Below are 23,724 nucleotides of genomic sequence, written 5' to 3'. Positions count from 1 at the left end.
GTAGCTGTTATGTCATCCGGGGTGTATTAACCTTGGAGAGCGCCACTGCCAATGGCCTTAGTTCTCTTGCGTTTCAGGGCCCATTATTTATTTACAAAGTTCTCTCCTTTCTTCACACAGATTATTCTACTCCGAAGAGGCTTGCGAAGGAAGTCCGCATCCCACCGACTTTTCCCGCCGGATTATATAAACCAGGGTCTAGAGCAGAGGCCGTTGCCCCACAATCCTATATAAACAAACAAAAACACAAGCATATATATATATATATATATATATTATATATATATATATATATATATACCGTACTATGGCGCTATTTGAAATGTTTTTCCTATGTAATAATTTGTGATTATGTCGTATGGTAGATCGTAAAAGGTGTTTCATTCTTTACAGTAGATTTCGGAGTCCAAAAGTCTGGCCACCCTTTGTCTCCAGAATATGTATCATGAATAATAAAACTGCCTACGCGTCAAGAAGGAGGCGACAGGTAAGTCTTACGTTGATTAACAACCCTTCACCTGCAGGAGAATGGTTACCATCATCTCAAATGCGGGTAGTGAGAGAACCCTATCAATATTACGTCAGCCCAGCCATCGCGCTGTGAATCACAAATCAAGATGACCTAGGAGGTCGACTCGCGGCGTTCACGTGCATTGGGCGTGATCCGAATGACTAAACTATTTAATTGTCTCGCTTGTCTTATAGCTCCTCCGCTAGTATAGTGGTTAGCGTCGTGGCATGCCACTCAGATGTCATGCGGGTTCGCGTCTCACCCAGCGCGATGGAAAATCACTGGCTCTGTAAACCAACTTTCTTTGGAAGCTTGAATCTTAGGTCACTGGCCCCCTGTGTGCTTGTTCCATGTGAATAGGTTTCATCTACCTAAATAATAATAATAATAATAATAATAGTGCTCTAGGTGTCTTAGTTTTAGAGGGCATGATTGGAGCTTCTCTATCTCTTCAATAACTTTAGGCTCATATTGATTTAATGAGGAAAAACTTGTTCTTAATCAATCGTTTTTTTTTATTGTTCCAACGAGAGTATTCTTTGGGTAAAAAAAATATAACGTTAGATTTAAAAAACGAAAATTATATGTTTTTTTAAAAATTGGTATGTATTCCTCATTACTTCATTTGCTCTTCAGCTCTTTCAAAGGGTTACGTTTGAACTAAACAAAAAACTAAACAAAAGGAAAGAGGGTTACTGGAGAGAAAAAAGAATACTAAAACAAAGTCCCCCCCAAAATAAGTTTGCCAAAGGTCAATGACCAGCGACATGAGTTTTGGTGGTCATCGATTACCAATTAAGCCTAATGGACCAATCACTCGTTCGTCTGTAAATATCCTGAGGAGCTGAGCAACAGTTCCGTGTCAATGGCAAATGCTAGTCGCGTTATCCCAGACCAGCAACCAATAATCCGTTCCTCATTGGTGGAGTTTGCTTACTTCTTCAACAAGTACGAATACATCACTATGTGCCAACTATTTCCGTTGCTCATATCTTGGGTTTGTTTGTTTGTATGGTGCTTTTACGTTGCATGGAACCAGTGGTTACTCAGCAACGGGAACAACGGCTTCACGTGACTTCCGAACCACGTCGAGAGTGAACTTCTATCACCAGAAATACACATCTCTCATCCCTCAATGGAATGGCCGATTATCGAATCCGCGACAACCGAGGTGGGACGCTAATACCATACCAACCACGCCGCTGAGGCACTTTCATATCTTGGGGATGGTCTACGATTAGAAATGAATCTGTGTGAGAGACTTTTCAATATGGCATAACAAGAAGATGTAGCATGTGATGTTTTTCATTTCACGCCACGCAGTTCTGGTATTGCATACCTCTCTCTCTCTCTCTCTCAAAGTCAAGCGTTGCTGAGAGGGCATATAAAGTGGGCAACTTGGCACGTCAGTGATGATCTTGCATACAGCCAAGAACATGATCAGCCGGTGGCATGTTCTATATTCGGTTCCGCCATAGTTGTGTCGTGTTTGATGTAATCGGTACCGGTGTGAATAAAAATAGTATAGAAGTTTTTTTCTTTAATTATAGCATCCTTGTAACGTGACAAGGTCAACAGCTGAATAACAAAGATTGGTCTACTGCTCTTTAGAATAAACACAAACTATATACACGTATATATATATATATATATATATATATATATATATACATTCAACAAAGAAATCCAAAAAATACATAACTAAATTTCCATATACTACATAAGAACCTTAACCCAAGCCATCTGATTCCAGACAGTCAATTATGTAAACCAAGAAATACTTGTGAAATCTCCTACGATCTAATTAGTTACATCTAAGACAACATCAAGGTATTAAGTCTACAGCAGATCATGACTGGTGTTCCTAAGGAAAATGTCTGGTACCTTTTTTTTATTATTTTTTTTTTTTTGTGACATGAGCGTCGACCCTGAGAGTAAGATCAAGGTCCTTTAAATATACTCTAAGTATATTCAATAGACCTTGAGTAAGATAGTGCAGTGTGCATTTGCAATTCATAATGCGAGTCTGCATAATTCTTGGTGTGGTCAGTGGGGCAAGTCTAGGTGTGGTCAGTGGGGCATGCAGCTGAACATGACTGATTAGCCGATCTTGTAATATGCTTCCTACTCTAGAGTAAAGTACAAATCTTTTTATGTGTGGAGAACTGCAATTTCAGCATTACGTATATAACAATGCGAGCCTTCTGTTCTAGCTTAGGATATATCACAGATAAGTCACAGAGATAATGATGCATGTCCTCATGGTGCTATAAGTTTCCACGCTAAACTATGCTGGACAATTGTATACAATCTTAAAAGAGCTAAGACACTAACCTAAATGAATACATATATAGATAAATAATCATACACGCACATACGTGCATTAATATATATATATATATTATACATTAATTTAATCAAATTTAGTGAAAAATACTTTCGAGCACAAAAGAGCCTGCAGCAAGAGCAAATCAAACCGTACATCATTTTTCTTCACACATTATCATTTCTTTTTCATTCTTCCTTCGTCTCTATATTGAAGAGATTCCTTGGTTATCTATTTTCTCCCTTGCCATTACCTATTCTCTCCAGGTCCCGTTCTAATTGAAACGCGAGAACACTACCATCAACATACCTAGGAGCGCCGGACTATGCATTTTGACATTCAACGTTCTCCTGAACTCTTCATTTGTAAGCATCTCAACCTCCTGATAATACCCCCTTGTGTCTTTCATTTCTCGACAATGGGCAGCCAACAACATACAACTATTCTGTAATTCATCTTTCGTCTTCTTTTGAAATCTGGTGCAATCTCGCTCGCGTTACTTGTATACAACGCCTGATGCAGCCCCTAGCCAATAGCTGAACTTGAAGGAAATGACGTCAGGGAATTCCAACCCAATTGCCGACGTGGGAGGAAATAACGTCAGAGGAGGGAAGCGTTGCTATTGGTCGGCAAGATGTCATGGGAGCGATCGACATCAGAATACAGAACAATGAACCTAAACAATTAAATGTGAAGAACGCGTTTTGTGCCACCAAAACGATGGGTTTTCATTGAATTTAGTCGTTGTCTATCCATACTGACGAGTGCAGCATTCCTTTGCGTTATATTATTCACTGGAGCGCATCCAGTGTGCTGAATACAGAATGGAATATAGCTCGTTGTAACCAGACGCCTTCCTCATAGAATGTTAGGACAGATGAGCTTATCATCAATAATTAATAGGTGCTCAACGATGAAGGAAGTGGGGGATTGAATACCCAATCTCGGAAAATACCACTTGGTCTATTGCCGGTTAAGGAATTCTTCTACTCTGTGGCATGCATAGTTAACTGAGGTCTGTCATTCTGAATAAATAGAAATATTTCTGTGCGTTTAGAGAGGCGTTTTACAAAGAATTCTAGAGACGCAACTAGTCATTTTGTTTATTGGGGGTTGGGGAGGGGCGTAAGTAATCAAGTAATTAGGACTTAGTGGCATAAGGGATTCGATACAAGGACCTGCAGAGATACTGGAAATTTTTTAATAATATAATGAATCTTAGGGGGACAAGTAAAGAGGAAGGTTGTTCCAAAGGAAGGACATCCATATAGGTAGAGACCCCATTACTCTCTGGGAAAAAGAAGTTCCCGGAGGGAGGCTCCCAGGAGGTGAATAGCGCCATCATGCTCCTCGCGTAGTCTGTTAACACGTTTAAAGTTTGCATGGAGCGTCCTTTCGTCCTCTTTTCAGCCTTTGACTTGACCTCCATTTCCGTTTCCCCTCCTCAGTATTGCTGTCCCAACTCTCTAACCGTACTTCTTGATGCAACTAAGGGGTTTTCTCCCAGCTCCCCGTTGGACTAGTGGTTTATGTCCTCGCCTACCGATTCGGTAGTCCCGCGTACGATTCCTCGCTCTGCCAACGTGGAATCAAGGGAATTTGTTTGTGGTGATTAGAAATTCATTTCTCGATATAATGTAGTTCGGATCCCACAATAAGCTGTATGTCCCGTTGTTAGGTAACCAATTGGTTCCTAGCCACGTAAAAAATATCTCATCCTTCGGGCCAGCCCTAGGAGAGCTGTTATTCAGCTCAGTGGTCTGGTTAAACTAAATTAGACTTAACTTCTTCTCTTCACCTCTTTTATGTTATGTTTTGGATCTCTTTATCCTGTCCAACCACTCGAACTCCCGCTTTTCGAAGTCTTTAGCGCTGAATGGCTACAAGTGCCCAAGAGCTAGGCTTGGCACCCGAAATTTAATAAATCAAACCGGAAGTAGGGCTTCTACTTTGGCTGTAGCTGGTTGAGTGGTAGACTGAATCACTTCCAAGAGGTTACAAGATGCGTCAATGCTGGCCAACCTGCTTGTTAATAGGCATTTTGAGTCTGATTATAGTATGATTCCATTATCATTGTTATTATTATTATTATATAGCTGAAGGAAAACATAACATTTAATGACATCTGCCTCTTGTGATTATTATTATTATTTATTTATTTATTTATTCATTATTTTTTTTTTTTTGCTCACGTCAACATCCCAACTTAACCTGAAAGTCCGTAATTTATAAATATTTTCCCTGATGTAAATTGCTAACTTTCATATAGATACAACCACGTAGATTTATTAATAATATGGTTCAAAATTTACGGTTTATATATTCGTTTCGAGAAATGTGAAAATCAATGGATGAACGGTTCAACATACGAACAAACACTGCGGTAAACAACAAACAAATGTGCCGCGTACACTTCATTTCTAATTCACATTCACGTGCTGCAACCCCTTTCGTTTCTTTTACTGTACCTCCTTTCATATTCTCTTACTTCTATCTTATTTACTTTCCACCCTCTTCTAACAATTGATTCAAAATGCAACTGCGAGGTTTCCCCTCCAGTTACACCTTTCAGACCTTTTACTGTCAGTTTCCGTTTCAGTGCTGAATGACCTCATAGGTCCCAGTGCTTGGCCTAACTTCTATATTCAATTCAATTCACATTCACGTGTATATGAGGGATGTACATGGCATTTTTCGCGATGTTAAGAATATGTTAAAATCTAATTTAACATGTTACAATCTATATTTCATAATAATTTCCTACGGATTTCGAGGGTGTTTCCATGGAGTGATCATTAATTTTAACTTAACATACACTGACGGAGAAAAATTCTTAGGTGTAGCATTATCATTTCCATATAGAAATGATACGCATGACTGTAAGGCATTAGCCATACTCTCAAAAGCTATCAGGACCTCACGTACTCCCAAGAGGATTACGATAATGACACCAATATTTCAAAGAGAGAATTCCTGATAACTTGTTTTTCTTTGTGTTTGTGAGCTTGAGTTTTTCAACTAACGAAGAGGAGGTCAGAAGTCTGAATACCATCCGGCTTCTTGTGCATTTCGCTGCGTGCCATTAACCACAAGTGTGTGTATCAAATGAAGTAGATACAGAGAGAAACACATTGGACACACAGGCTGATGATAAATTAATCGCTGTAATGTAGGTCTACAATTTCGAGCAAGAAAAATTATATTCACTTCCTGCAAGCCAAATCATTACTGAATCTTTTTATATTTCAAAAATTGTTCCTACGGGTAATTCCTAATGAGATCATCTTCAGAAAACCGTGAAATATGATACGCCACAGATGAACCTCCAAGCGAGAATAACATGCATTATATCTTTTCATTTTCTTCAATCTGAATGAGAGAATTCAAGATAATTCCAATAAAAACAATACAATTATCTAGTGTCAAAACGGCGGGGGGGGGGGGGGGTGGGGGGTGGGGGGGGGGGGGGTTGTGGATGGCCTCAATCAAGTCTTAATCTGTAGACAAAAAAAAAAATCTGTCATAACTATTATGAGAAGAAATTGGGGAAAAAAGGATAAGCCTTTAAAAATATATGAATTACATTCATTGCAACTGAAAGAACTTTCCCGCGCTCAAGGTGTTGCAATTAAATTAAAAAAAATTCACTTGGTTAGAATTTGAAATATTAATCTAAAAATAACGACGATAAACCACCGAGCTCCCAAAGTATTAGTAGAGTTCACGGGATATCAGGAACACAAAAGGCAGCCAAAAATTCCCTCGCTAGGCCTAAGGGAAAAGGAAGCTCTGAACAAGAAGAGTATTCAACACGCAATGGAACTCTAATGTTTAACCGTCAACCAAACAGTAACTCCTACTTGGACGCCAAACGGCCCGATGCCCTCTTTTTAATCCCCCATTCTCTCTCTCTCTCTCTCTCTCTCTCTCTCTCTCTCTCTCTCTCTTTTATCACACCGCTTTAACCAGACCGCAAAAGCTTATAGCACATAAACCAAAGTTTCAGTAAGCCATTAAACCTTCGGTATTAGTGAAAGAAAGGGGATCCTTACCCATCCCTTTTCATTTGGGAATGAGACCGTTGAAAGTTGCTTTGTAACGAGACTCTTTCCCCCGTTCGTACCCAAGCTCCAAACATCTCATCTGTGATAATGGTCATTTGCATATATGATATGCAGCTGGGAATAAGCTCTCGGAAGAAAGTGGGAACTTTACTGTTGTTGTTTTAGGAAGAAAGAGGGGACTTTATTGTTGTTGTTGTTGGAAGAGAGTGGGGACTTAACTGTTGTTGTTGTTGCTGCTGCTGGAAGAAAGAGGGACTTTATTGTTGTTGTTGGAAGAAGGTGGGAACTTTATTGTTGTTGTTAGAAGAACTTGGGGACTTTAGTGTTGTTGTTGGAAGAAGGTGGGGACTTTACTGTTGCTGTTACTGGAAGAAAGTGGGGGCTTTGTTGTTGGTGTTGTTGGAAGAAAGTGGGGGACATTGCTGTTGTTGTTTTTCATGGAAGAAAGTGGGGGCTTTACTGTTGGTGTTGTTGTTGTTGTTGTTGGACGAAAGTGGGGATTTTAATGTTGTTGTAGGATGTAGCTGTTGGAAGAAAGAGGGAACTTTACTGTTGGTGTTGTTGTTGTTGAAAGAAATTGGGGACTTTGCCATTGTTGCTGGTATACAACTACAGCTGAAATGACCGGTGGGCAGCAACCATGGTACGAATCACGGACCTGATAAACGTCAACTGAGTTTTATTACGTATTTTTTTCCCAGGGAATATCGGTCAACTCACAGAATAGCCTCTCTCTCTCTCTCTCTCTCTCTCTCTCTCTCTCTCTCCTATATGACTCCGTATTTCATCGCACAGATTGAAACGTGATATGAAAGGAGAATGAAAGATTCTGAGAGAAAAGAATGAGGAACAGAATGAGAGCAGCGCATCTAAAATCCGGAAGATCGAACAGTAAAATAAACTGGGAGGTTTGAGACGACAAAAAAAAAAAAAAGTAGAATCACTGCCACAACATTGGCGCCAAGGACTCAGCGAGAGAGAGAGAGAGAGAGAGAGAGAGAGAGAGAGAGTCTCTCTCTCTCTCTCATTAGCATCAGCTACTTTCAATAGGCATTGCTATTGACATTATCATTCTATTCCCCGATCAAAAGCAATAACCAACTGCTCCAGTTGCCTTCTGCGAGAAAAGAAATAGAAAAAATGAAATCAATTCGTGCCAAAGGACCTCTCTCCCAAAGTAGCCTTTGCCAAGGACACCGCATTTAATTAGTATCTAATTGCCAATAAACGTTTTGTTGTCTTACAAGTTATGAACGCTCTATGTAAGATTCCAATAATCAATTTTTATTTGTTGTAACCTGCTTGGTGTAATTTAGAGAGAGAGAGAGAGAGAGAGAGAGAGAGAGAGAGAGAGAGAGAGAGAGAGAGAGAGAGAGATTGTGTGGATTTTTTAAAAATTATTTTGCCAACAAATCATTTCAATCATTTCTTTTCCATCCGAATATATACATACATATACATACATACACCTACATACGTACGTACAAACATACATGCAAATAAATAGACAGATGAATACGTAGACGGACTGACAAATGGGTAGACAGGAGACAGGGAAAATGTGTATAATCGAAACTAAGAGAGAGAGGAGAGAGAGAGAGAGAAGAGAGAGAGAGAGAGAGAGAGAGAGAGAGAGTATTATCGGAAAACAGCTATAAAAAGGAAAGAGAGAGAAAGGGTTCCTGTCTCGTCGGAGGGGGACGGGAAATTTTGCGATGGTGAAAACTGACAGACATACAGACAGACAAAGATTCCGCACGTAAATAACCTGTTTAATTGTGTAGTTAATAATGTTCCACCGGTAAACGACAAAAGTGTCTGTTTTTATATTTTCGCGTCGTACTATTTGAGTGCGGCTCTGTAATTCAACACAATTATCTAATTATCTGATCGTCCGTTTAAATAATTCATCTGTCGGTCTCTTCACCTTATGGAGGCCTGCTTCATAAGATGGTGGTATTTCAGGCTTGCGCCAAATGACTGTTTACACGACAACAACAACAACAACAACAAAATCAACAATAAATGATGATGTGCTAGAAGAAGACCTTCATCAATACAGGTTTTGTACAGAATTCTCCCTATTCTTCTTATCACTGGCTTTTCTTCTGTACTCAAATTGGCTATTAAAAGGCCAAAATGGGGATTCATGTCAAAAACGCGGTATTTGCCAAATTGAATATATTATACAAAATGGTGCACAAATATATTCAGTTTGACAAATACCACGTTTTTGACATGAATCCCCCATTTGGCGTCTTAATAGCCAACTTGAGTACAGAGGAAAAGTCAGTCATAAGAAGAATAGAGAAAATTCTATACAAAATAATCTCTGCTGAAATAGCCATCATTTTCAATAAAACCTGTAATAATAATGATGCCAACAAACCTCTCATTTAGTAGATTCACATCAACCGTGCATTTGATGTCTAGGCCAGTCCCTTACAACGCTCCTGATTGGCTGTTGATAAGCCACTCACAGGGCTGGAAACTCTCAGTCTCTCTCGAGAGTTCACATGGGTAGGGTCTATGTTCCACCTCTCTTGAGGTATACCTCTTTCAGGAGAGGTGAAACATACATCCTGCCTATGTGAACTCTCGAGAGAGACTGAGAGTTTCCAGCCCTGTGACTGGCTTATCAACAGCCAATCAGCAGCGTCGTAAGGGACTGGCCTAGATATCAACTGCATGGTTATTGTGAATCTACAAAAAAAAAAAAAAAAAAAAAACATTCCCACGAAATGAGTCACGGTCTGCAACGAGTCTAATACCCGAGGGGCTCGTGAAGATTAGCCTCTGCCTACTAGAGTTGCAGGCGGCTGTGTTCTAGAACCGTCTATGAATAGCCTCTAGTCTAGAAGATCGGATTCTCATCAACCGGCGCCCCTTTCCAAGCACAACACGGGAGGTTTCGGCCTTGAGACGGAAAGTAGTTAGTTCAGGTGATACAATCAGACATTTCTTTAGGGTTTTAATTTCCTTGAAACACAACTGAAACAACTGAAGTTTGACGGTAAATGATGCTTTCTTGTTGAATGTGCAATGAAATGTCTTTGGGAAATGCCCTAAGAACTTTAAAACCACGAAAATATTAACAATTGCGGATAACTAAAAAGTTATAATTCAATAACAAAACTTAATCATGATGCAAGAATAACACTTCTCTTTTACACTTTATATCGTCGCCTGACTACGGAATGAAATGCAGTATAAAATTTAGGGTAATGGCCAAGCGCTGGGACTTATGAGGCCATTCAGGGCTGAAAGGGAAATTGAGAGTAAAAAAAAAGTTTGAAAAGTGTAACAAAAAGAAAGCCTCGCATTTGCACTTCGGAACAATTGTAAGTATAGGGTGGAAGGACAGATGGAAGAAAGAGAACATGAACGGAGGTACAGTAAAAGAAGTGAAAGGGGTTGCAGCTAGGGTCCGAATGGAAGCTGCAAAAAAACTTAAGTAATGCCTACAGTGCACCATGTGAGGTGCACTGACGGCACTACCCACAAGGAGAAGGAAAATTGAACAACTTTGCAAATATAATAAAAATTATTAGTTCCACTTCTATTAAGCAATTAAAACAAAGGAACAACACTGAATCATCAAGCAATAATAACATTTCTACAGTCTCTCTTCGTCTGACGATGTCGCAATGCTTCGAAATAGGAATTCCCATATGAGATAACGCCCCCCTCCCCCGCCGCCCTTCAGCCGACATACACGCTGGCGACGCGTTCACAAGCCAAGGTTTTTGTTTAGGTCTTCATTTCGAGAGAGCATCGTCTCTTCCCCTTTTCTAGAGTCACACTTTATCCGACATTCTTTCATACCAGTTTGGTAGCACGAGTCTTGAATTGGGCAAACGAACACACGGCCATGTGTACATATCATTAGAGATAAATCTATACTGATATAGATTCATCTATAACTTTGGATTTGTCGCTCCATTATTATCATTATTATAATTATTTGCAGGGAGCAGACCTTCTTTGATATAGTAGAACTGAAAAGACCCTGTAGAAGATTAATTCGTTGAAAAATTCCCTTATTTTCAACAATATATTATTATTATTATCATTATTATTATTATCATTATTAATATTTTAGTAATAAACAGACGAAAGATAACTGTCGTTACTATTGCTAGCTTATTTCTTCCATTTAATTTCCCACATAATCTAACGACAAAATCAACAATGCATCATTGTTTGTTTGTTTGTTTATATGGCGTTTTCACGTTGCATGGAACCAGTGGTTATTCAGCAATGGGACCAATGGCTTTATGTGACTTCCGAACCACGTCGAGAGTGAACTTCTATCGCCAGAAATACACATCTCTCACTCCTCAATGGAATGCCCGAGAATCGAACTCGCGGCCACCGAGGTGGCACGCCAACACCATACCGACCACGCCACCGAGGCGCTCAATGTATCATTTATCTCACCTAGAAATGACACGCCATGAGACTAGCACAACAGCATACAAACTTGCTTGCAGACTCACCTACTTCAAATGCGGAACAGTGAATCAAAGAACGAGGTTATGAGAAGTTAAGAAATTTGTGAGGAAGCCTGTAAAAAACGAGTATAATGCAATTCCCTTTTTCATTGTTAAAATAACAACAACGAAAATGAGTTACCAAAATCGTCGCATCGCCGAATGCTGCCTCATTGAATTAAAGTTATTCAGGAAAGATCTGGTTATAACGTCTTGAGTGTTACGATACCTCTCTCTCTCTCTATAAATTGGATAACCTTGAACACGTATGGTTGGTAAACTGTCTTCCTTTAATAACGTATATCTGACTTTCAACTCCTTCCTCTCTCTCTCTCTCTCTCTCTCTCTCTCTCTCTCTCTCTCTCTCCAATATATATATATATATATATAGATATATATATATATTATATATATATATATATATATATCACACTCAAGTTTTTATTTTTTCTCCCTCTCCTTTTATATATACATAACGTACTGAAATCTCTCTCTCTCTCTCTCCAACTGCCAGGCATCCCAAACTGAACACCTTTATTCTAAATCAACTCGTACCAGACGTAAACAACCTTTGGACTAACCCCAGTGACAGTTCGGTCAAATGCTTATAGAGGAATTCTGACAGGACACACACAGGTGCGCTGACGCACCTGGTAGGTATTCTCAGCCGCGAAAGACACTTCAACAACGCACGTGGATTGCGTCACAGAGAGGTAAGGAGGAAGACTACGAAATATGATGTAATGTCCTCAGTATTACACGGTTTGTATGTATGTATGTGTGTATGTATATGGGTGTACATATATAATCTATATCTATATAAATATTTATGTAGCCTGTATATATAATGTATACTGAGGGGGAAGAGATAGTTTTTTCGAAAGTAATAAATTTCATATTCGTGCGTTGTGGGTTTTGCCGAGTTTTGCATACACGAGAAATACGTGATTTATAGTGTGTATATATAAAACTTTATCACTCACACAATTGTTCTGTGCATTAAAACCATTCAAAGAAAACTCGTTTGTTTGTATGGTGTTTTTACGTCGCATGGAACCAGTGGTTATTCAGCAACGGGACCAACGGCTTTACGTGACTTCCGAACCACGTCGAGAGTGAACTTCTATCACCAGAAATACACATCTCTCACTCCTCAATGGAATGGCCGAGAAAAAAGAAAACTCGTAATCATACGAGTCATAACAATGAGAAAGTAAATCCACAGTAGTATGCCTGTTTGATTTTGTTATTTAAAATATATACAGCAGAAAGCTTTCGATGACCGGCACGGTCCTCCTTATCAATCTCACTTTCTGCTCTATATAATTTAAATAACGAAATCAAACAGGCATGCTACTGTCGATTTACTTTCCCATTAATACCATTCATAACAGGACCTCATTTAAACCGGATGGTATCTAGCTGGGATATTTATTCAGGAAATGTTGCAAGTTTTCCTGGAATAACAAACCTCACCGTCTGGTAACTCTTCCTGAATAAATATCTCCTCTAGATACCATCCAGTTTAAACAAGGTCCTGATATATATATATATATATATATATATATATATATATATATATATATATATATATATATATACATATATACATACATATATATATATATATATATATATATATATAATATATATATATATATATGTAAACGCCAAAAAGTGTAAAGTTAATCATTATATTTCGGAGAAAAAACTGTCTCCCTCTAACTGCCTGTAGAGGGTAACAGTTGTTCACCGAAATATATAACATTAAAGTTATAATTTTGCTGTTTTTTATGAGCTCCTTTTTACAGAAAATATTTCGGGCTTATCTATATATATATAATATATATATATATATATATATATATATATATATATATATATATATATATATATATATATATGCCTGAGTCCATACATTATAAATATTCTTAGAAAAAATAGTGATCTTGATGTGAATTGGGAAAAAAAGCGCGTGAAAAAAGCTCCCGGCTCATTTGCTGGACAATTCATTAGGACCCAGACAATTGTCTGCAAAACACTAATACGACTCTCGCGGATATTCACTATGTAACCTGATTACCGCAGAGGATCAAGGCAAGGATGTCATCATCAGTGATGCACGAAAATCTTGGATAAATCTACGTTGTGTTTAAGGATTAACATAAACTTTTATCTTGACAGTGTCGAATTTCGTGTGCATCAGATTATAAATATTATATATATATATATATAATATATATATATATATATATATATATATATATAATAATATACATATATACATAACTATTATATTATATATATTATATAATATATACAAATATATATACATAATATAACATATATATATATATAATATATATATATATATATATATATATATATATATATATATTATATGACTGTATTCACACAGACACGTGATTTGTATATGTACCACAGTGAAAATGATAAACCTAGTGTAACTCTTGACCGGTTTCGTCTTTGTCTCGGGGACATTTGAGATATTAAGGAAAAACCGGTCAGGATTTGCACTCTGTTACATACATACACACACACACACGTGAACTGACTACATACAAAACATGAACACACTTGCACAGACGTGTGGTACATTAAACATCCAGATGAGATAGCACTTACCGACATCCAAGTTGTTAGTCACTGGCAAGCAATGTTTTCCCCTCTGAATATATCTTTGCTTTGTTTTCTGATTGTTGAACTAATTTTTTCTTCTGATTTTGGTACGATTCTGTCCGATATCCTTCCTCTTCGTCAGCCCTATATCTTCAGGAGCTATATTTTTTCCCCTTTTTGTTGGTTATATTTGAAACACGATTCTATCTCTAAAAAATCGAGATGACGAATAACAGAAGTTTTTGTGCTGAATTTCAAATGTCTAAAATTAATATATACGCGTATTATTAACTCGAAAATAGAAGATGTACAATAATCTCTTCTTCCGGCAAACGTAAGAATGATGATTATATAATTATTCTTCTTGCAAAACAGCGTCCACTAATGAGACCGGGTGTACTCAGTGCAAACAGTAAGCAGATTCGGCGTTCTTCTTCTTCTTTACAAAACACAAACTGTTCAACAACCCAAAGAGTCAGTTCTTGAAACGAACTCTGGTACTAAAAGACACCGCGCGTCGCGTTCACCCCTTTTCACTACTGGGCGCAAGTCATTACCTGCTTGTAAGCTTTCCGTGATATATTGCACTATCACCGTCGGTGAAGAAATACTCTAGTAGTAGTGGTATTAGTAGTAGTAGTAGTGTGAGATCGTCCGTTCACACCACAGCTGCGAAAGACATTCACTTCTGGTGACTCTTGCTTTGTAACAAACCTTTTGGAATATTCTACCAGGCGAGGAAGACAGTCTCCATGGCTTACTCGACGGTGAGCCGCGGTGCCACGCCTCTCTCTCGGGGGCGCCCCTTGCCATTGGCCGGAGAGGCACACACACCCACGACCCTGATTGGCTGCAGCCACTGCTGGGGTCTACGCGGGAGAGATCTAAAATTATCTTACTGATAAATGACAGCGAATTCGCGGAAGACATTGAAAAAAACAAAAACAAAATCATCACGGCGTTATGAATGCTATTCTTTTTTTGCAATCTTTTCTATCACTTGTCTCGATTATACTGGTATTTATGTCGATACGGCTAAGGAATCATCTTTCAGTTAACTGATTTATATGAGTATAAAGTAATCATTTTGAGCCAAGAAAACCAGCCAAGGCTAAGTTATGGTGTATTTAGCTCATTTATTATGAGGTAGAAAATAATAATAAAGAAGACAGAAACGATAATAATCTCACTAGTACGAGACAAATGAATAAGCAAACACATAACGTAATATGACACAATGGTTATGACAGAACTTGATGATAATTCTTCAACACCAACAATTGTGTAAAAGACCAGAATACTCAATTCACCCAAGAAATTGCTGAAATCAGGCATGACGCATATCGGATGACTTTAAAAATCAGTGCCACGCTGTCAGGAGAAATGTTTGGCACTAACAAGTGTCAGACATTGAGTGGCACTATTGAAGTATATATATATAATTTCGCCCTTAGGGGTTTGGAAGTTGTTTATAGAAGTGTTCTGAAAGTTACTGAATATTCAGATTCATCCCCACATTCCTGGATAGGCTTCTGATTTTTTTTTTCCTTCTTTCTGGAATACTCATCCGGCTACTTGAATATTCTAAATTTTCTTCACATTCTTGAATATTCATCCTTTTATCACATACTTGCATTCTTGAATATTCAGCTTTTTTTACATTCTTGCATTCCTCACATTCTTGAATATTCGGCGTTTTTTTCGCATTCTTAAAAATCCAGCCATTTCTTCACATTCTTAAATATTCAGGCATTCCTTAATATTCTTGAAAATTCAGTCTTTTCAATATATCTAAATACTCTGCTTTTTCTTCACACTCTTGAATATTCAGCCATTTCTTAATATTCTTGAATATTCAGTCTTTTCAATTTTTTTAATACTCAGTTTTTTCTTCACATTCTTCATCATTCAGCCTTTTCTTCACATTCATAAATATTCAGCCATTTCTTTATATTTTAAATACTCAGCCATGTCTTCACATTCTTGAATATTAAGCCGTTTTTCAATATTCTTCAATATTCAGTCTTTTAAAATTTTTAATACTCAGCTTTTTCTTCCCATTCTCCTTCAAATTCTCTATTTTCCTATTTTTATGGCAAAAATATTTTTTCCTCTGTTCATCTATTCTTATTTTTGTGGTTTCATTTGCTTGTTTATTTCCTAACTTAAAGTTAAGTATATCTTAGATTACCCACACCCCTTCACTGGTTAACACCTCTCCTTGGCTAACCGAAGGATTAGATTTTCATTGACGTGGCCAGGAACCAATTGTTTACGTAGCGACGGGACCTACAGCTTATTGTAGGATTAGAACCACATTATATCCAGAAATTAATTTCTAATCTCCAGAAATTAATTCTTCTGGTTCTTCACTGGCAGCAGCGGGAAGCTAACTCGGGCTACCAGATTGATAGGCAAGTACTCTACCCAATTTAACAATTCGGTTAATTTTCTTCAAATGAAATTCTCGAGAAAAATAGCCTATTCTAATTTTACAAGTTCACGTACCCTTTACACTCTCCAGTTCTGTTGGCTAAGAAATGAACCAAAAACCTCTTAAAAAAAACTTCCGCAATAAAAGTCATCTAACTATCTAAAATAAAAATTGAATTTTCATAATTTTTTCATCTTCATTATGCTCGAATTCATCGAACTCTCATTAAAGTTATCGATTTTTCTCGATATTCCTAATTTGCAATGTGCTAAAACAGTTGCAGCTCTAGTACCTATATATATATATATATATTATATATATATATATATATATATATATATATATATATATATATACCTGACTGGTATAAATGTTATGTTACAACAGAATGCCATCTAATAAAAAGGAACCCATAAAAACGCCAAAATATAGAGAGAAAATACTATATTTCAGAGACTGCTGTGGATGGATCTCTTGGTATGAATACCACCGTTTTCTGTAATTTTTCTCATTCATCTACCTGAAGAGAGAAACAGCAGCTTCTGAATTATAGTATTTTCTCTCTATATTTGGGCGTTTTAATGGGCTCCTTTTATTATATATATATATATATATATATATATATATATATATATATATATATAAAGAGAGAGAGAGAGAGAGAGAGAGAGAGAGAGAGAGAGAGAGAGAGAGAGAGACATTGTTTGTTTGTATGGTGTTTTTACGTTGCATGTAACCAGTGGTTATTCAGCAACGGGGCCAACGGCTTTACGTAACTTCAGAACCACGTCGAGAGTGAACTTCTATCACCAGAAATACACATCTCTCACACCGCAATGGAATGCCCGAGAATCGAACTCGCGGCCACCGCGGTGGTACGCCAAGACCATACCAACCACGCCACTGAAAATAGATAGATAGAAATACATACACACGAATATTAAGCCACAAGTATCGTTGAATATCCAGCCCACTATACCATGGAAATACCTTGCACCAATGGGGTAATATGTGGTAAGTGCTTCTCAAGCGTCAGGATTCGAACCGACGATGCCTACTTTAGACACAACGACGGATAGCGATTTAGATCAATGCCATCTTTCTTGATGGCGCAGTGGTCTTCGTCACCGTGTTTCGGTGTCTTTTGAAGCAGGCAGCCGTTCGAATCCTGTTACGGACGAAATACTTATCATTTATAATTCTCTGTGGGTGTAACTTATTCCCATGGTATAGTGAGCTGGATAATCGGCGATATTTGTGGGTTAATGTTAGTGCATACAAAAAATGTCACGCGTGTATGCGACTGTATATATATACACTTACATATATATATACTATATGATATGTATGTATATAGGTATACATATATGACTGGTAAAAATGTTCTGTTACAACAGAATTCCATCTAATAAAAGGAGTACATAAAAACGCCAAAATATAGACAGAAAGTACTACATTTCAGAGACTGCTCTCTCTCTCTCTTCAGGTAGGTAAGAGAGAGACAACAGTCTCTGAAATATAGTACTTTCTTTCTATATATTTTGGCGTTTTCATAGGCTCCTTTTATTAGATATACATATATATACACATATATATGCATACATACATACATACATATATATATATATATATATATATATATATATATATGTGTGTGTGTGTGTGTGTGTGTGTGTGTGTTTTATTAGTCCAAAAGGAGAACTGGCTTACCCCTTTTCAGGGACATATTTTTGGTAACGTAGCAAGAGCAGGGCACTTTCAACCGACTCCTCTCTCTCTCTCTCTCTCTCAACCAACCAACAAACCTCTGCAACTCACATATCATTATCATCTCAGCTAACTAAATCCGAAAAAATACATTTATTTAAGAATAAAAGGATTAACTAAATAAATAAAATTCTCAAAGAAAATTTTTTTAATAAGTCATCTACTCAAAGTCACATTCATATGCTACAAGTATTACTATATGTCCTGAATCGACAATGACCCACTTGTACACAATATTTCCCGAAGGTGCTCATTCATTTTCTTACCCACACCGACTATGTGAGTGAGAGAGGAAACCCCAGTTCATTCAGTTTCGCTGTCGTTGTCGCTTGAACTTATACCTACATTTAACGGATGACTTCCACAGGGGAAAAAAAAACTGCTAACGGGTTGTTAAGCCCTTGCAATCGTAAATGGGCCCTTTAACGACTTATTTTCGTTTGTTTGTTTGTATAGTGTTTTTATGTTGCATGGAACCAGTGGTTATTCAGCAACGGACCAACGGCTTTACGTGACTTCCGAACCACGTCGAGAGTGAACTTCTGTCATCATAAATACACATCTCTAACACCTCAATGGAATGCCTGAGAATCGAAATAGCGGCCACCGAGGTGGAAGGACAACACCATACCGACCACGCCACTGAAGCGCTCTACACCAACTTATGAGTTCGTAGATCGACGTAAATGGTAGTTATTTATCTTCTTGGGCCCTGCCTGCGGAGGAACAACCAACCGGCGCTATAGAAAGATTATTTCATTTTCAAGTTTGTTTAATAGGTAAATATTCAACTGTGAAAACGTATTGCAAGTAAATCTACAGGGTTTTGGTTAAACTCTCTCTCTCTCTCTCTCTCTATCTTATGGGTGTAAGTATGTATGTGTGTGTGTGGGGATGTATATATATATATATACTATATATATACACACACACGTATGTATATATACGTAAACCGCATACATACAAGCATCCGTACATGCATTACATATACTACTATGTGCCCTTGTGGATTGGATCTCTGTATCCTGCCCTATTTATTTGGACACAATGCTGTTCCCATCAGAGACTCTCTCTCTCTCTCTCTCTCTCTCTCTCTCTCTCTCTGCTCTCTCTCTCTCTCTCTCTCTCCATATATTAGGCAGGCCAAATATATATATTATAATAATATATATATATATATATATATATATATAGTAGATATATATAATGTGTGTGTGTGTGTGTGTGTGGAGTGTTGTGTGTGTGTGTGTGTGTGCATATATATATATATAATACTATATATATATATATATATATATATATATATATATATATATATACATATAGATATAATATATATATATATATATATATATATATATATATATATATATATATATATATATATATTATCAACGTCATTATCATCAACGAGACTAATAACAATGATTATAACAGTAGCAATTACTAAACTAATATTATGCACGATGCGTTTGAAATCATCTATTTTGCACTGATAATTCATCTGAATAAAAGATGAAAACACTCATTGCTAAAACGTTGATAACAATAAGGACTATTCTACATAATAATCTTTCGTCATAAGCAGTATATATAGACTACTGTTCTATACAGCAATAGTGAAGTGAATATAGAATTTAGACCTAAGACAAAGTACTGGGACCTACGAGAACATTCAGCTCTGACACGGAAATTGACAGCAGAAAGGTTTGAATTGTGTAACAAGGGGTAAACCTCGTAGTTACATTATGAATCAATTGTTAGCAGAGGGTGGATAGTACTATGGAAAGGAAAAGAATATGAAAGGAGGTACAGTAAAATAAACCAAAGGGGTTGTAGCTAGGGACCGAGGGCAAGCTGCAATGAACATTAAGTAATGCCTACAGTGCGCCGCACGAGGTGCATTGCCGGCACTACCCACCCTACGGGGTACAGAAATAGTCTCTACAGAGTCTTAAAGAATATTAGGAAGTCTCAGCAATTCTAATCTCTGAGAATTCTAAGACAACAGAATATTTCTGAAGCAGCTTCCTAACCATAGTAGGTTGGATGAGTTGTCAATTATCAAATGTGCTAAGCAATATTCAAAGGACTATAAAAAAAAAAATTACGCATTCTAGGCAGCCAGAAATTAGTAAGAATAGAATGAAAGAAACTTATTTCAATACAAAGTCGGCGAAGGATCTGGGTAAATGAGCACTTATATATCACTCAGTCTATTTAAATAGCTTTTTAATAGTTCTTTTTCGTGTGCAGCTTTCATTACCTTCCTTCAGCTATGCATTTTTATAATATTATCATTTAAAACTGACAAACATTCATACAGTACAAGCACAAAAGTCTATTAAGTTAATTTGCATAATACCCTATCCCAGAACAGAACGCCAGTATGTCAAGAAAAAGAACCACAAAAATAAAACGAGGGAGAGGATGAGAAAGGTCAACGTAAATAAAATGCAAGGAATAAAGACGGAAAGACGAACAAGTATGAAAGAATGTGACTCTAGAAAAGGGGAAGAGACGAGGCTCTCGAAATTAAGAACAAAAAAAATCTTGGCTTGTGAACGCACCGTCAGCGTGTCGTCTGTCGGGGAGTTATCTCATCCGGGAATTCCTATTTCGAAGCATTGCGACATCGTCAGTTCCTTTACATTCCTGTATTAATAGAAGCTGAACGGCTGTAGGGGCGTTTATCTCATACGGGAATTCCTCTTTATTATTATCATTATTATCAATTCAAAAGATGAAACCTACTCCCATGGAACAAGCCCACCAAGGGGGCCACTGACTTTAAATTCAAGCTCCCAAAGAATATGGCGTTCATCAGGAAGAAGTAAAGTGATGTAAAGAGAAATACAGAAAGAAGAGAACCCACTTTAGCATTAATTAGGGCTCTTTGCAGCGTCCCTTCGTCCCCTATCTGCAACCCCTTAGGTTATATGGAAGACAAAAAGTATAAATCACCAGAAAATAGGAAACGAATGCTTTCACTATAATCACACGAGTCTGAAACTGGATGCATCAATGACCAGCTTTGAAGAATTCTATTATAGTAATAATAATAGAGAAATTTAATCCTACATGTGTTCCTGAACTCGAAATTTTGGCTATTTTAATATTACACAGGGACACAACTGAGGGTTTTACTTCTCCGCAGTTTATGTGCGTTATCGTAAAGCGTATATTGAAATAATAGGATCTTTCCAAAACTTTTTATCTTCATGTTGCTTTATCTATGATTATTATTATTATTATTATTATTATTATTATTATTATTATTATTATTATTATCATTTGGATCTTTCCTGGATAGTGACCCACAAAGGATTTGACCAGGTATGTAGCTATCCACCTTTGCGACGTTTTCATAGTACAATCCGTTGGGGTTTACCTTAAAAACATAAACAAAAGACGGTAAATATCATAACGATAATGACCCCCAAGAAATATTAGTCCTAGATAACGAACCCCGAAAAACCCTTGGGGGTCAGTATTTAGGAAAGATCCAAATAATAATAATAATAATAATAATAATAATAATAATAATAATAATAATAATAATAATAATAATAATAATAAAGTATCACTCATTGATGTCGCAGTACCATGGGACACCAGAGTTGAAGAGAAAGAAAGGGAAACATCTTTAATTATCAAGACCTGAAAATAGAAATAAGAAGGATATGGGATACACCAGTGGAAATTGTACCCATAACCATACGAACACTAGGCACGATCCCAAGATCCCTGATAAGGAATCTGGAAAAACTAGACGCTGAAGTAGCTCCAGGCCTCATGCAGAAGAGTGTGCTCCTAGAAACAGCGCACATAGCAAGAAAAGTGATGGACGCCCAATGAGGCAGGATGCAACCCGGAACCCCGCACTATAAATACCACCCAGTCGAATTCGAGGACTGTGATAGACCAAAAAAAATGATAAATAAATAAATAAATAATAATAATAATAATCATTTATAAAATAAATAAACATGAACATAATTGTTTGGAACAATTATGATTATGAAAGATATTTATCTCTTTGTTACTTTATTCACTACTTATTTCTTTCACTATTAGTTTGCAATAGTAAAGTCATATGAGTACATGACCTTAAAAGTTTAGATAACGTTGACGCTTGTGTGAATCTTATAAACTTATGTGAAAAGCCTACAGAATCTCTCTCTCTCTCTCTCTCTCAGAAATAGGCCACTTCACCGTTTGACATTTTCAAACAGACATTCGCCATGTATCGTAACCCTCATGACCTTTGTGCTTTCACTTCACAATTTATCGCCGAAAATGCATTATACCTCTTTCTTGGTTTTCAACAAAACTCAGGTCTCTGCTTGTATTGTGTCAAGCACAAAAACGACGTCATTTGATGCTTTATATCTCGGGTCAGCTTCTAGGAACTGTACTTTTACATCACACTTGGTTACGACTGCTGTTATAACAGGGAGTTCCTCATTAGAAGAGCGGATTGCATACTCGCCTATCAATCTGGTAGCCCGAGTTCGCCCACCGCTGCCACCAATGCGGAACCAGAGGAATATATTTCTGAGGATTAGAAATTCTTTTCTCGTTATAATGTGATTCTGATCCCATAGTAAGATGTAGGTCCCGTTGCTAAGTAACCAATTGGTTCCTAGCCACGTAAATAAAAACCTAATCCTTCAGGCCAGCCCTAGGAGGAGATCTGTTAATCAGCTCAGTAGTCTGGTTAAAATTAGATACATTTAACTGTTATAACAGAGGTGGAAATATAAGGAAATTATTCGTTTTATTCTCTACTCTAATTTTCTCTCACTGGGGACTTTAGATTGTCACAAATTTCTGTCCCTCTAATATGTTTATAATATATTCCTCATCTGCATAACGTAGAAACAACATTCAGATATAATTTCTGAGACCATTACTTGGACCGAGGTCAGAGGTTCACACCAAACCTCTTATTTACCTCCAAGTTACTACGTTCACTTACCGGCTGCCACACTGAGAAAGGGTTCTTGCCGGCATATAGCCACCTCAGTCCATAACAACTTCTTTTATAAGTGATTCTTCATTCATTGCCATGCTTAAACTTCCTCAGCCATACTGAAAACTCCCTCCATCACACTGAAACTTCCTTCATCATATTGAAAACTTCCTCCTTCATTTTGAAAACTTCCTCCATAATACAGAAAAACTTCTGCCATCATACTGAAACTTCCTCCATCACACTAAAAGTTTCCTCCATCATACTGAAAACTTCCTCCATAAAATATACTTAAACTTCCCTCATTACACTGGGACTGACTCCATCATACTGAAAAATTTCCTCCATCATACTGAAAACTTCCTCCATCTTACTGAAAATTTCCTCCATCATACCGAAAACTTCCTCCATCAAACTGAAAACTTCCTCCGTCATACTGAAACTTCCTCCGTCATGCTGAAAACTTCCTCCGTCATACTAAAACTTCCTCCATTAGGCGGCTGAAATACCTACA

The 23,724-nt window shown here is 37.3% G+C and overlaps 1 protein-coding gene across 5 annotated transcripts in view; it reads right to left on the bottom strand.

Annotated features, from left to right (window-relative positions):
* The window catches only part of LOC135221819 (glutaminase liver isoform, mitochondrial-like), a 70,757-nt gene that overhangs the window by 42,720 nt on the left and 4,313 nt on the right, over positions 1-23,724 (bottom strand). For 2 of the 5 annotated variants that reach the window (XM_064259711.1, XM_064259714.1), the window contains exon 1: positions 14,041-14,764. The exons of 1 other annotated variant lie outside the window; for it this stretch is intronic. In XM_064259711.1, the coding sequence (XP_064115781.1) occupies positions 14,041-14,046 (6 nt within the window). In that variant the 5' untranslated portion in view covers positions 14,047-14,764. Of the gene's footprint in view, positions 1-14,040; positions 14,766-23,724 lie in introns of those variants that run through there. 2 more of the 5 variants (XM_064259712.1, XM_064259715.1) reach the window with 2 other exon arrangements.

This window comes from Macrobrachium nipponense, chromosome 3 (assembly GCF_015104395.2).
Source record: "Macrobrachium nipponense isolate FS-2020 chromosome 3, ASM1510439v2, whole genome shotgun sequence".
Lineage (NCBI taxonomy): Eukaryota > Metazoa > Arthropoda > Malacostraca > Decapoda > Palaemonidae > Macrobrachium > Macrobrachium nipponense.
This window is presented reverse-complemented; position numbering and strand designations above follow the sequence as displayed.